The sequence below is a fragment of the Pristiophorus japonicus genome, chromosome 12 (assembly GCF_044704955.1).
Source record: "Pristiophorus japonicus isolate sPriJap1 chromosome 12, sPriJap1.hap1, whole genome shotgun sequence".
Taxonomy (NCBI): domain Eukaryota; kingdom Metazoa; phylum Chordata; class Chondrichthyes; family Pristiophoridae; genus Pristiophorus; species Pristiophorus japonicus.
The window spans coordinates 15316102-15331587 of record NC_091988.1 but is presented as its reverse complement, the minus strand read 5'-3'; the positions used below and the strand labels follow the sequence as shown (position 1 = coordinate 15331587).

At 40.6% G+C, this 15486-nt stretch overlaps 2 protein-coding genes across 7 annotated transcripts in view; both read right to left on the bottom strand.

The window, feature by feature from the left end:
• The window catches only part of eogt (EGF domain-specific O-linked N-acetylglucosamine (GlcNAc) transferase), a 102417-nt gene extending 101748 nt beyond the window's left edge, over positions 1–669 (bottom strand). For 2 of the 6 annotated variants that reach the window (XM_070894655.1, XM_070894660.1), the window contains exon 1: positions 225–441. The gene's annotated coding sequence lies outside the window, so the exon portion shown is untranslated. Of the gene's footprint in view, positions 1–218; positions 442–469 lie in introns of those variants that run through there. The other 4 variants (XM_070894659.1, XM_070894658.1, XM_070894656.1 and 1 more) reach the window with 4 other exon arrangements.
• Positions 670–4879: 4210 nt separating this feature from the next.
• The window catches only part of tmf1 (TATA element modulatory factor 1), a 53140-nt gene continuing 42533 nt past the window's right edge, over positions 4880–15486 (bottom strand). Inside the window, exons 16-17 of the mRNA XM_070895197.1 lie at positions 15140–15265; positions 4880–8340 (exon numbers count right to left, since the gene is read on the bottom strand). Of these exons, the coding sequence (XP_070751298.1) occupies positions 8197–8340; positions 15140–15265 (270 nt within the window). The 3' untranslated portion in view covers positions 4880–8196. The remainder of the gene's footprint in view (positions 8341–15139; positions 15266–15486) is intronic.

Below are 15486 nucleotides of genomic sequence, written 5' to 3'. Positions count from 1 at the left end.
AAAATACCAATCGGTTTTTTTGCGGGGGCTGCTGAGGTTTTTAAGGGTTATATCTCTCCTCCTCACTACATGAGCTTGCTCAGTCAGTGGGGGGAGGCTCTCTGTCAACCGTGTCTTCGAGAATAAAACCGGTGCACTTCCCCATTGGCCGCCCTCGGGCAATTGCCCGGCATCAGATGGAAGTGTCGGCACCGAGGCGGCCAGAGTTAGTCCGATACCTGGGCCTGGGCCTGGGCCGGCGTTAGTTGGATTTCTGGGCCCGGGCCCGAGTCCGAGTCCGATACCTGGGCCTGGGCTCTGCGGTGAACCCGGCCAAGCGCGGCGCCATCACAGGTGCAGCATTACAAAGTTCCCCGGACACCGCCGAGACGAGAAGAGGTCCCTCCCTGGCCAGACTGCGGCGACCTAAAATCGAAAATAACAAAAAAAACTCTCTCATTCTCAACGCCAAGAACGGAGTGCCACAGACCACACAGTGCGTGTCCCTAAACTGGTTAAGGTCCCCCAGCCGATACCTCCGTCTGTCTGCCTTTCCTGTTCCTCTGTACAACTCTCATGCCTAAATTAAGATCACGCCTAAATCACTTGTTGCAATCGTATTAAATAATTGCTACAACATTTTTAAATGTAGCGGACTGACACTCGATTGTCCTTTTTTTTACAATCAAAGGGAATCATAGAATTTTACAGCACAGAAGGCGTCCATTCAGCCTATCCTGACTCTATCGTCTCTTTGAAAGAGCTGTCTAATTAATTTAGTTCCTCACTCCAGCTTTTCCCCCATAATCCTGTACATTACTCTTCAAGTACATGCCCAATTGCCTTTTGAAATTTCTTATGGAATCTGCTTCCACCATCACACACTGGAAAAACAAAATCTCATTTTGTCAGTTATTTTAAATCTGTGATCTCTGGTTACCCATCCACTTGCCAGAAGAAACCGTTTCTCCTTACTTGCTCCACCAAAACCCCTCATGATTTTGTTTACCTCGATTTGATCTCCCCTTAACCTTTTCTGCTCTAAGGAGAACAATCCCAGCTTCTCCAATCTCGCAAAATAACTGAAGTCCCTGGTATCAATCCTGGTAAACTTCCTCTGTACCCTCTCGAAGGCCTTTGACGGCCTTTCTAAAATGTGGTGTCCAGAATTGTACACTTTATTTTTATATTTCAAATATACTATATTTATAAGAAATTAGTATTGTACATTACAATCCAAGTGTCACATTTCACATATACACTAAATACAGTATACAGCACTCTCGGATGTCCCATTCCAGTAACAGTGCAAATTCTATTTCCATTTACATGGAACATTTTCCGATACGTACAGCTCGATGTTTTTTTTTAAATACTGGTTCCAGCCCCTCAGTGTAAATTGGCAGGTGGGCCTTTCCCCATTGAGCCTTTGCGGAGGCTGCACCAAGCCTTAGTGCATCCCTCAGCATGTAGTCCTGGACCTTGCAACGTGCCAGTCTGCAACACTCAGTCATGGACAACTCCTTGCACCGGAAGACCAGCAAGTTTTGGTCCTCCTGCAACAGTTGATGTTTGTCTCTGTGCATCCCTGGGAACAATTCGTAGAGCAGAGTCCTGTGTTACACAACTGCTCGGGCTGAACAGTGACAAAAACCACTGCATTGCTTTCCAGACCTTCTTTGCAATCGCACATTCCAAAAGAATTTGGGCGACTGTATCGTGTCTCGTGTCTCGTGCCTCGTTCCCCCCCCCCACAGCCAGCTTGAGAACAGCGCATAGAGGCACTGAGACACCAGCTGTGCGTGGAGGATCTGTAAGAAATCGTGGATTGGAAGAAATAATAATCTGTTATAACATTAGAACATAAGAAATAGGAACAGGAGTAGGCCATGTGACCCCTCTCGATCATTAGCTAAGTAATGGAAAGGGTCATTGACAATGCTTTTAAGCAGCCCTTACTTACCAATAATCTGTTCACAGATGCTTAGTTTGGGTTCTGCCAGGACCACTTGGCTTCAGACCTCATTACAGCCTTGGTCCAAACATGGAGTAAAGAGCTGAATTCCAGAGATGAGGTGAGAATGATTGTCCTTGATAACAAGGCAGCATTTAATTGAGTGTGGCATCAAGGAACCATAGTAAAATTAAAGTCAATAGGAATCAAGGGGAAAACTTTCCACTGGCTCTGATTACAACAAAATAGTTGTAGAACAAAGGAAAATGATTGTGGTTGTTGGAGGCCAATCATCTCCGCTTCAGGACATCGTTGCAGGAGTTCCTCAGGCCCAACTAAATTCAGCTGCTTCATCAATAACCTCTCCATTATAGGGTCAGAAATGGCGATGTTCACTGATGATTGCACTGTGTTCAGTTCCATTCGCAACTCCTCGGAAATTGAAGCAGTCCATGCCCACCTGCAGCAAGACCTGGTCAACATTCAAGCTTGGGCTGGTAAGTGGCAAGTAGCATTCACGCCACACAAGTGCCAGGCAATGACCATCTCCAACAAGAGTCTAACCACCTCCCCTCAACATTCAACAGGATTACCATTGAGACAGGTTTATATTTGCACCGTGAGGTAATGCGGTATGCATGGTATTCTACAGAAAATTTCACACCCAAGATTAATGCAGTGAAGTTCCGGCAAAGCGGTCACTGGCCAAGAAAATAGCAAATGAGCAATGGCAGGTGTTCAAAGTGGAGATAGTTCAGAAACAAAACAAAATATTCCCATAAGGAGGAAATAGAGGGCATCCAAAGCCAAAGCTCCCTGGATGACAAAGGAAAGAGATTAAAATAAAGGTTTATGACATGTCAGGTATAGAATAGTTTTTTAAAAAACAGGCAAAATAGAGTGTACAGGGGTGAACTGAAAAACAATATAAAGGCAAAGAGAGAATATGAGAAAAGATTAGCGGGCAACATAAATTGGAACTCAAAAATTGGATTTGGTGAACCTTCTCTGTATCCGGGTCTCCTTTAGATGGAAAGTCTAACCATAAATATCTTCAGCTACCATAAAGAGAATCCCGCCTGAGGACTTAACGAAAGGCCAATTTAGTTACATAAGCCCCTTTCTAAAGCGTGACTTAAGTAGACCACATGTCTCAAAAAGGTGTGACCATCTCTAGCAAGGCAGCATGCTATACTGATAACATAGTCATGAAGACTATGTTAGACAATGCCCTCAATCATAAGGCTGTCTGGTTCCCAATTCTTATCACCCAAGGTCCATGATTGCTTGACCCAAATAATTTTAAGTCCTTCTTTGTTTGGGCAATACCACCTGTTTCTATATGAACTGCCATGTTGCCTGAATGCTAAAATCACAAAGAAATTAACTTAACTACAGCTATCCTACAGGACTGACTTAATAACCTACCAATTGACACAGTTTAAAAATAATTTCACATCATCATCTAATTGACCAGTTAAGTATGTGTCATCCTTTAAATTCAAAATCAACAAATAGGTGATCCAAGTGCACATGACTCAGTCACAGAAAAGTAGCAAATACAACAAAATAATTTATAAAAGACTGGATTGGAATAAAATCAAATAGTCATACCGTATTATGTGTAAAACCTGAAGTGATCCAATCCAGCTTATTAAAATGACAGGGTTCCCTACCCTCGACCTGATCTTGCTGCTAAATAGAATGTACTGTACTGTAACATTGAATATAATTAAGATCCCCCATAATGGTTGTCCAACTTCATTGCAGCAGTAATTATTTCTTAAACCACACTAAAATTATTGCAACCATTATTAAAACCATAACTCTAACATTATGCTATATCTAAAAAGCAACAGAAGCCCACATGTTGCTCTGTTTAACCATTTATATTATTACACTCGTTCTGGTCTTTCCCATGGTCTTCAGTCTTTCCTGAATGAAATTCAGGAGGCCACACGCGCCAAAATAAAAAATCCTCCCTGACTCTGCCCAGTGCCTACTCAACCTTCTGTGAGGAATGCATGCAGTACATAAGCTGGCAGCTATTTTGATACTCAAGTGAAAAGATTTAATCCCCCTTACTATAACACAACCCAATCCTTCTACTTCACAACAAACATTGTTTTTAATTTTGTTTGTTGTTTCCATTTCTAAATATATTTTCCCATTTCTAATTGTTGCTCTAATGGATCCTAAGTAGAATTTGTTTAGACAGCCTGTTTTCCTGTGAACATTTAGTATAATTCACAATTAGGCTCATGACAGATTTCTTGAGGGAAAAAAGGGGTTTTAAATAAAGTGAATTTGAGGGGCCTTAAAAAGTGCAGAGTAATTTGCAGCACAGCAAAAAGCTAATAAAAATCTCATACTTTTCTATAAGAATTGTACAAACTAGTTAAGACATGAATAGTGCAAACCACAAAAGGCTTGATACCTGACTGAATGAAAATTTAGGCTGAATCGACTAAATGGAAAATGTATTTGATGTCACTTGGGATTTATGCAACATTAGTGTTGTCAGATCACTTGAAAGATTTCAGGTAAGGATTCATTACTGGCTACAATTCTTGAGTCTCAGTGAGTTCTTATAACAGAGCCTAATTAGTCATATTTCATACCTCACCTGCACAAGTAGAAGCTGGCCAAGAATTAGAACATAATTTTTGCTCTGAATCATTAAATCTCATTTCTATACCATATTGTGTATGTGGACTAGAGACAGAATTGACGTACATATGCTCTCTCTCTATCCTGTAAGTCGATGGCACCATTATTCAGGGATCATATAATATAGCACCAGTCCAGCTGGTTATTATCATAGGAAAACTTAGACATTTTAAACCAGAAACTTGAGGAGAATCTTTATGAAAAGGAGGAAGTTTAAAAAAAAACTTTTGCAAAGCAATACAAATGTGATGAGGAAACACATACAAGAAATGGTCATTGTAAATTAAAATTGTTATGATTTATTCAATACCACCAATGCTAAGGACATGTGAAATTGAAATTATGTGATACAGTAATATGATGTGGTTGAAAGAAAACACTGCACTGTCCTACTAACACCAAATATTCAGCAAAATAAATTGTACATACCAGCAAAACAGGAAAATTACCAAATCACTTGAATCTACAGAAATAAAACCCTTCCCAAGAATCCCAAGTAACAGGGTGCTTATCCTTTTTTAATACTTCATTTCCCAAGTAACTCAAAATATGCATGCCGTACTTTCTGCTATACAACACCTGTCGAATATCTATTTGGTGACATTTCAATGCTGAATATTGTAAACTGCAAAGGAAACGGCCAAGTATTTCTATATTAACAGCATGTAACTATATCCTATGAATAAATCAAAAATAAAATGTACTCAACATTGCCAGCAAAGTTGAAGCCCATGGAATAAAAGGGACAGTGGCAGCATGGATATGAAATTGGGTAAGTGACAGGAGAGAGTGGTGATGATCGGTTATTTTTTGGATTGGAAGAAGGTATACAGTGATGTTCCCCAGGGGTCGATACCAGGACCACTGCTCTTCTTGATATATATTAATGACTTGGACTTGGGTGTGCAGGGCACAATTTCAAAATTTGCAAATGACAAAACTTGGAAGTTTAGTGAACAATGAGAAGGATAGTGATAAACTTCAAAAAGACAGACAGGCTAGTGAAATGGGCAGACGTGGTAGATGACATTTAACGCAGAAAAATGCAAAGTGATGCATTTTGGTAGGAAGATTGAGGAAAGGCAATATAAACTAAAGGGTACAATCCCAAAGAGGGTGCATGAACAGAGACCATGGGGTATATGTGCACAAATCATTGAAGGTGGCAGGGCAGGTTGAGAAAGCGGTTAAAAAAGCATACGAGATACTAGGCTTCATAAATAGAGGCATAAAGTACAAAAGCAAGAAAGTAATGAACCTTTATAAAACACTGGTTCGGCCTCAACTTCAATTCTGGGCACCGCACTTTAGGAAGGATGTGAAGGCCTTAGAGAGGGTGAAAAGATTTACGAGAATGATTCCTGGGATGAGGGACTTCAGTTACGTGGATAGACTAGAGAAGCTGGGGTTGTTCTCCTTAGAGCAGAAAAGATTGAGAGAAGATTTGATAAGAGGTATTCAAAATCATGAAGGTTCTAGACAGAGTAGATAGAGAGAGACTGTTCCCATTGGCAGAAGAGTTGAGAATCAGAGGACACAGATTTAAGGTGATTAGCAAAAAAACCAAAGGCGACATGTGGCAAGAACATTTTTACACAGCGAGTGGTTAGGATCTGGGATGTACTGCCTGAAAGGGTGGTGGAGGAAGACTCAATCGTGGCTTTCAAAGGGGAATTGGATAAGTATCTGCAGGTCTACGGGGAGAGGGCGGAGGTGTGGGACTAGCTGAACTGCTCTTGCAGAGATCCAACACGAGCTCGATGGGCCGAATGGCTTCCTTCTGCACTGTAACCCGACTAACATTTGTAGTTCTGCAGCCAAAAATTGCTACTGTAGTCATCTCAAACTAAAAATAGAAATGTATCCATATTGGGTCATTCATAGTAGCAGCAAATACTGTATCACCAAACACTGTCATTCATAATTGAAAATTCCAAGCACATATCTGAGATAAATATACAAGTCAGTTGAACTGAAGTCAAAATTATATCAAGATATGAACATAACATTGATAGTTCCCATTGAGCAATTCATATACATTGAGCTCCTCCATAACAAACAGTGGAAATCTCCCAAATTTTGCAGGTTCAATCTTCCTGAAGCTCTTCAGCATTTCACCAATGCACTACAACTAGAAAGGAAAAGCTGTCCATTCCAGGATCAGATCAGAACACTGATGCTCTACTAATCAGTAAAATGAATGTTCTTTAGAGCCAATCAACTTTGATATCAGACAATAAATGTGCTAGCATTTTGCTGTGCTTAGATGCTGAAGGGTGGAACATGGGTTTTGCCCACGATTTCCTAACAACGTCTCAGTTTTGTTACCATATAGAGGCTAGATATTTCACAAGGAGGAATGAGGAAGAAAACAAATGGAGCCAATCACCTGTCCTGCTCACATTCTGTCACAGTAGCTGGATCAATAACAGCATTGGCAGAAACCAGGAACAGGTTGCCTGCTTTACTGATTAGGAAATATGCATAGTGACAATAAAATAACATACATTTTGTTCCCATTTTTAATAAGAACAAATTTATCCTCTTTAGGTTCCAGCCTGGAGGAAGAAATGTAGATGATGTTTTTTCAGGTACTGCATCAATTGAAAAATCCAAAGTTTATCCATACCATAACCATAGTAAAAGACAGCAAATCAGTTAAGAGACTTTATTAACCAAGTCCCATCAGTGTTACACAAAGTAAATTATTTACATTTTAAATTTACAGTTGGAAAGGATAGCACAGATTATGGATTCAGGTTATAGAAAATTAGTTTAAATAAGAGCATTTTAACTTACTTTCAATGCACAGAATATAGCACCAAGAAAGATCTATTAAGGTTATTATGTGCTTATTCCACTATTAGTCTTTTTCAAATTGTGTACTGAAATAAGTGCAACTATTAGAAAAAGTAGACCAATATGCAAGTTCTTCTTTTAGCCAATTATCAACAGCAAAGCAGCATCTTGTATTGTTTTAAACTGCATTTTGTTTAAATGCCCAGACTAAGTAATTCTGAAATATTTGCATTTAGAGTTTAATAACATTAAATAAAATGCAACATACTTCAGTCTGAATTTCCTCCAATTTACTTCTGTAAAGCATTTATCAGAGCACCATGCAGTGTCTGGGTATCTGATTTACTGAAACACTTTAGTTCTCTAGCAGACAATGTTTTGTGCAACTTAAAAGCTACCACACTAGTCAATTGAGTTTGACAACAAAATTGGTCCATCTTGTATCAGAAATACAATTATGCCCAGAAAACTGCATTTATCAGAAGGTTAGATTTTCATCCTAAGGGTCAACTGTAAATCAGGTTTACTCATAATATTGCACTTGAAACCTACACTTCATATTATGTACTTCTATTACACCATCAGTAATTTTTTTCAACACCGATAGATTAACATACTGTACAGTTTTTCCTCTAAGGCAACAACAGATGATTAACAAAAAGCACTAAAGAATACAGTATATATTTACAATCATACATTCACACTTTATGCCAAATATGTCAGCAGTATTCCATTTCACATTAAGGGAAACTTGAAAAAGATTGAAGTGCCAAGTTTACTAAAGATGAAGCAAATCAGGTGAGCCTCTGCTTTAATAATTCATCAATTTGGGTCTTGTACATGTTTTTCACATCTTCCAAGTCCAGTCGCAGTTCCTCGGCTTCCTCCGCTTTTTCACCATACATCTGTAGGATGGTGTTGTATCGCTGATCAATATCCTGAAAAGCAAATTATATTAGCCTGGTCAAAAACTAGCATAGTCTCAGTACAAACACACTTATTTTGAATGTTAAAACATTTTGTTTCTTTCAAAAAAATCATTAAGTACAGGTATTTAAAAATTGTTACAAACATTTGTCTGACTAGGCTAAATTTTCTATCAACAGTTTTAAAATCATCCAGCATGCGACAGAACCCTAGTCATAACCCAAGTTTAACAAAGTACATTTTGTAGGCTACATGACAATGTCATGTAACTATGGACAAAACACAACTTCAGAGTTCTACAATTCTAAAATATTTGTATTTAAAATGAATACTCACAGCTAATTGTACAATATACAATTTCTACAATTTTCAGTAGTAGTTCTGTGAAAGTCAATTAACTATCTAATTAAAGTAGTTAATATTCACACAATGTTACTATGCCCACAATCATGGCAGCAACCAAAAGGAGAAGGTAAGTGGGGGCCAATAAGTACTTTAAATATAAAAAGTTACAAAATAACTCTCCTACTTTTGGTAGAAAATAGTTGTAGGTTATTCATGGATGACCCAACAATTTTTGTTCTATAGATTCAACAACAACTTGTATTTATATAGCGCCTTTAAAGTAGTAAAATGTCCCAGGGTGCTTCACAGGAGTATTATGAGACAAAATAAATTGACACCGAGTCACGTAAGAAGAAATTTGGGCAGGTGACCAAAAGCTTGGTCAAAGAGATAGATTTTAAAGAAGGAAAGACAGGTAGAGAGGCGGAGAGGTTTAGGCAAGGAATTCCAGAGCTGAGGGCCGAGGCAACAGAAGGCACGACCTCCAATGGTTGAGCGATTATAATCAGGGATGCTCAAGAGGGCAGAATTCGAGGCATGCAGATATCTGGGGAGGGGGGAGGGGGGAGGGGGGTCTGAAGGAGATTACAGAGATAGGGAAGGGAGAGGCCATGGAGGGATTTGAAAACAAGGATGAGAATTTTGAAATCGAGGCATTGTTTAACCGGGAGCCAATGTAGGTCAGCGAGCATAGGATGATGGGTGAGCGGGACTTGGTGCGAGTTAGGACATGGGCAGCCGAGTTTTGGTTTTGGTAGGGTAAAATATGGGAGACCAGCCATTGGAATAGTCAAGTCTAGAGGTAACAAAGGCATAGATGAGGGTTTCAGCAGTGGATGAGCTGAGTCAAGGGCAGAGACAGGCGAATGATACTTAAGAGGTTGACTGTGGATGGGCAATGGCAGACATTTAGAGACCGCATGGATGAACTACAACAATTGTACATCCCTGTCTGGCGTAAAAATAAAAAATAAAAAAGGGAAGGTGGCTCAACCATGGCTATCAAGGGAAATCAGGGATAGTATTAAAGCCAAGGAAGTGGCATACAAATTGGCCAGAAATAGCAGTGAACCTGGGGACTGGGAGAAATTTAGAACTCAGCAGAGGAGGACAAAGGGTTTGATTAGGGCAGGGAAAATAGAGTACGAGAGGAAGCTTGCAGGGAACATTAAAATGGACTGCAAAAGCTTCTATAGATATGTAAAGAGAAAAAGGTTAGTAAAGACAAACGTAGGTCCCCTGCAGTCAGAATCAGGGGAAGTCATAACGGGGAACAAAGAAATGGCAGACCAATTGAACAAGTTTGGTTTGGTATTCACTAAGGAGGTCACAAACAACCTTCTGGATATAAAAGGGGTCAGTTTTGGTCTCCTAACTTGAGGAAGGACATTCTTGCTATTGAGGGAGTGCAGCGAAGGTTCACCAGACTGATTCCCGGGATGGCGGGACTGACATATCAACTGGGCTTGTATTCACTGGAGTTCAGAAGAATGAGAAGGGACCTCATAGAAACATTTAAAATTCTGACGGGTTTAGACAGGTTAGATGCAGGAAGAATGTTCCCAATGTTGGGGAAGTCCAGAACCAGGGGTCACAGTCTAAGGATAAGGGGTAAGCCATTTAGGACCGAGATGAGGAGCAAGGCTGGAATTTCAGAATCTCAATGCAAATTGACCAAAATTTCACCATCAAACTACAAGAGGCAGTGGATTCAAAGAAGGTATCTCAGAAGTTACAAAAAATGATGATAAATAATTTAATGCAGACAATACGTACAAACCCGGCGAGGCCTCGCAAAAGCCGTTTTTTGATGCGCAATGCACATGCGCTGAAAACTGACTTTTCCAATATGTCAAGGTATCTCTTGACCGATCCTCCACATCCCTGGGAGAAGGACATCTGCGCGGGTGAGATTGTGCTATTTGCCCATCTCTTGCCCAGCAAATGTCCTTCAAACTCTTACTTTTACCAGTGCAAGAATTTTAAAACATATAAAAATAAAATTTAAATACACATTTTTATAGTAAAAACACAGTCCACTAAGGTAAGTTTATTTTAAAATCTATTAATACACATTAAAAAAAAATCCCCAAAGTATATATTTTTTCTAAAACATTTAATTAACTTTAATTTCAATTAATTTTAAATATGTGTGATTTTTTTTTTAATTTTATTTTGTGGTGTTTGGGTGTTTTAGGGGATTATTCTCATTGATAGAAATGGGAACTCGTAAAATCGGAGTTCCCATTACTATCAATGAGAATACTGCAACGTGACTGGTGGTCCAGGCCCACGTGACTCCAGTTTCTCCGTCCATATCTAGATGACGTGGACGCGCTGCGAATTGCGTGGAAGGAAGGCCTCAGACTGGAATCCAAGGCGCCTCCGGGACCTTTGTACATTCGTAGAGAAATTTCGGGTCGGAGGCGTTCATCCGAAGGCAGCCTCCGACCAGAATTTCAGGGCCATTGACATAAATTAGAAACAGAAATGGGTCTGGACCCTGATACCTGGGGAATACCATTCAGCATTTCTTCCTCCACTCCCCAACATAGCTCCTCTAACAATTATCCTTTTCTACCCTTCAGCCAATTTCTTATCCATTCCCAATGCCCTGAATCCCCACAGTTTGAGCTTACTCGGTGCCTTTTAATCCATGAGTAGCTCTGTAAGGAATCATTCCAACGTGTACGCGTTCAACTGCAGATTGTGATGATGTGAACTGGTAGGAACCAGAGGGTAAAATAAACTAAAATTTAAAATATAGCTTTTTTTTAAAAAAGATGCATACACCTAGATTTTGGGGTAGAGGTTAAAAGAAATAATACTTCAATACTCTTACCTTCTTTCAAGTGCACAGCATGAATCAAGTACAAATTTCAAAAAAGCAGCCCGACTTAGTGGTTCAAGTTTGTCCCTTTGCAAATTATTTTTCTTTCTTTTGCCTACTTCCATCACTTTTCCCTCTATTGTGCCACAGGAATTAACTCCTTGCTGGAATACAGTCCAGGGTGCCAGGCACACTTCAGTACCTCACCCAAATAATTAATATTCATGATGAGCCATGGCAGTGAGGATCAGAAAGCTTTTCACTGAGATTGCACCACAGAGAAGGCTGACACTATATTCACCAAAGGTCCACACACAAGCACTTCCACTAGGGACAGGAACCAATGCAGGGAGACAGAGGGAAACAAAAAGGAGACAAAAGCAAATGGCAGAAAGGAGATGAGAAAAAGTGGAGGGCAGAGAAACCCAAGGCAAAGAACAAAAAGGGCCACTGTACAGCAAAATTCTAAAAGGACAAAGGGTGTTAAAAAACAAGCCTGAAGGCTTTGTGTCTTAATGCAAGGAGTATCCGTAATAAGGTGGATGAATTAACTGTGCAAATAGATGTTAACAAATATGATGTGATTGGGATTACGGAGACGTGGCTCCAGGATGATCAGGGCTGGGAACTCAACATCCAGGGGTATTCAACATTCAGGAAGGATAGAATAAAAGGAAAAGGAGGTGGGGTAGCATTGCTGGTTAAAGAGGAGATTAATGCAATAGTTAGGAAGGACATTAGCTTGGATGATGTGGAATCTATATGGGTAGAGCTGCAGAACACCAAAGGGCAAAAAACGTTAGTGGGAGTTGTGTACAGACCTCCAAACAGTAGTAGTGATGTTGGGGAGGGCATCAAACAGGAAATTAGGGGTGCATTCAATAAGGGTGCAGCAGTTATAATGGGTGACTGTAATATGCACACAGATTGGGCTAACCAAACTGGAAGCAATACGGTGGGGGAGGATTTCCTGGAGTGCATAAGGGATGGTTTTCTAGACCAATATGTCGAGGAACCAACTAGGGGGAGGCCATCTTAGACTGGGTGTTGTGTAATGAGAGAGGATTAATTAGCAATCTCGTTGTGCGAGGCCCCTTGGGGAAGAGTGACCATAATATGGTGGAATTCTGCATTAGGATGGAGAATGAAACAGTTAATTCAGAGACCATGGTCCAGAACTTAAAGAAGGGTAACTTTGAAGGTATGAGGCGTGAATTGGCTAGGATAGATTGGCGAATGATACTTAAGGGGTTGACAGTGGATGGGCAATGGCAGACATTTAGAGACCGCATGGATGAACTACAACAATTGTACATTCCTGTCTGCCATAAAAATAAAAAAGGGAAGGTGGCTCAACCGTGGCTATCAAGGGAAATCAGGGATAGTATTAAAGCCAAGGAAGTGGCATACAAATTGGCCAGAAATAGCAGCGAACCTGGAGACTGGGAGAAATTTAGAACTCAGCAGAGCAGGACAAAGGGTTTGATTAGGGCAGGGAAAATGGAGTACGAGAAGAAGCTTGCAGGGAACATTAAGACGGATTGCAAAAGTTTCTATAGATATGTAAAGAGAAAAAGATTAGTAAAGACAAACGTAGGTCCCCTGCAGTCAGAATCAGGGGAAGTCATAACGGGGAACAAAGAAATGGCGGACCAATTAAACAAGTACTTTGGTTCGGTATTCACTAAGGAGGACACAAACAACCTTCCGGATATAAAAGGGGTCAGAGGGTCTAGTAAGGGGGAGGAACTGAGGGAAATCCTTATTAGCCGGGAAATTGTGTTGGGGAAATTGATGGGATTGAAGGCCGATAAATCCCCAGGGCCTGATGGACTGCATCCCAGAGTACTTAAGGAGGTGGCCTTGGAAATAGCGGATGCATTGACAATCATTTTCCAACATTCCATTGACTCTGGATCAGTTCCTATCAAGTGGAGGGTAGCCAATGTAACCCCACTTTTTAAAAAAGGAGGGAGAGAGAAAACAGGGAATTATAGACCAGTCAGCCTGACATCGGTAGTGGGTAAAATGATAGAATCAATTATTAAGGATGTCATAGCAGCGCATTTGGAAAGAGGTGACATGATAGGTCCAAGTCAGCATGGATTTGTGAAAGGGAAATCATGCTTGACAAATCTTCTGGAATTTTTTGAGGATGTTTCCAGTAGAGTGGACAAGGGAGAACCAGTTGATATGGTATATTTGGACTTTCAGAAGGCTTTCGACAAGGTCCCACACAAGAGATTAATGTGCAAAGTTAAAGCACATGGGATTGGGGGTAGTGTGCTGACATGGATTAAGAACTGGTTGTCAGACAGGAAGCAAAGAGTAGGAGTAAATGGGTACTTTTCAGAATGGCAGGCGGTGACTAGTGGGGTACCGCAAGGTTCTGTGCTGGGGCCCCAGCTGTTTACATGGTACATTAATGATTTGGACGAGGGGATTAAATGTAGTATCTCCAAATTTGCGGATGACACTAAGTTGGGTGGCAGTGTGAGCTGTGAGGAGGATTCTATGAGGCTGCAGAGCGACTTGGATAGGTTAGGTGAGTGGGCAAATGCATGGCAGATGAAGTATAATGTGGATAAATGTGAGGTTATCCACTTTGGTGGTAAAAACAGAGAGACAGACTATTATCTGAATGGTGACAGATTAGGAAAAGGGAAGGTGCAACGAGACCTGGGTGTCATGGTACATCAGTCATTGAAGGTTGGCATGCAGGTACAACAGGCGGTTAAGAAAGCAAATGGCATGTTGGCCTTCATAGCGAGGGGATTTGAGTACAGGGGCAGGGAGGTGTTGCTACAGTTGTACAGGGCCTTGGTGAGGCCACACCTGGAGTATTGTGTACAGTTTTGGTCTCCTAACCCGAGGAAGGACATTCTTGCTATTGAGGGAGTGCAGCGAAGGTTCACCAGACTGATTCCCGGACTGACCTATCAAGAAAGACTGGATCAACTGGGCTTGTATTCACTGGAGTTCAGAAGAAGGAGAGGGGACCTCATAGAAACGTTTAAAATTCTGATGGGTTTAGACAGGTTAGATGCAGGAAGAATGTTCCCAATGTTAGGGAAGTCCAGAACCAGGGGTCACAGTCTAAGGATAAGGGGTAAGCCATTTAGGACCGAGATGAGGAGAAACTTCTTCACCCAGAGAGTGGTGAACCTGTGGAATTCTCTGCCACAGAAAGTTGTTGAAGCCAATTCACTAAATATATTCAAAAAGGAGTTAGATGTAGTCCTAACGACTAGGGGGATCAAGGTGTATGACGAGAAAGCAGGAATGGGGTACTGAAGTTGCATGTTCAGCCATAAACTCATTGAATGGCAGTGCAGGCTAGAAGGGCTGAATGGCCTACTCCTGCACCTATTTTCTATGTATGTTTCTATGTATGTCCCTGGTGGGAATCCACAACAGTTTTCCTTATCCAAATCCAGATGCATGAAGACCAGTTGCACTCTACCAACCCAGTCAACGCTACCACCACCATGAAAGACATCTGCTAACTCAATAGAAACGAGTGATTGAACTCAAGACCTTCTTAACGGTATAACTCAGCTACTCACTGAATACATTACAGGAGCTGCGATTTCCAATTTTTAAAAAATGCAAATAAATCAATAAATAGTACACACCCTAAGCTGTACACGTAACTTTGGAATTTCGTTTACTTTCTCTTCTAGTTCATCATTCTGTGTAGTTAAGTTGACGAGTTCCTCAGCCATGATAGCTCGAGTCTTTTCGAGGTTAGAGATTTCAAGCTGCAAAAGAGGATTAAAGAAGATTTAGTCGATTTCTAAATTTCTTCTTTGGGGACGAAAACAACCAATTAGACTACTCCAATTATAAAATTTGGCTTTTGCAGTCTTCAAAACAATGAGAAGAGATGCAACTCCTTCTCTTGCTTACTCTTCAACAGATCAGTTTTTATATACAATTGAAGAGGAGGGACTATTCAAAAAACTTTGGAGCAAAACATGAG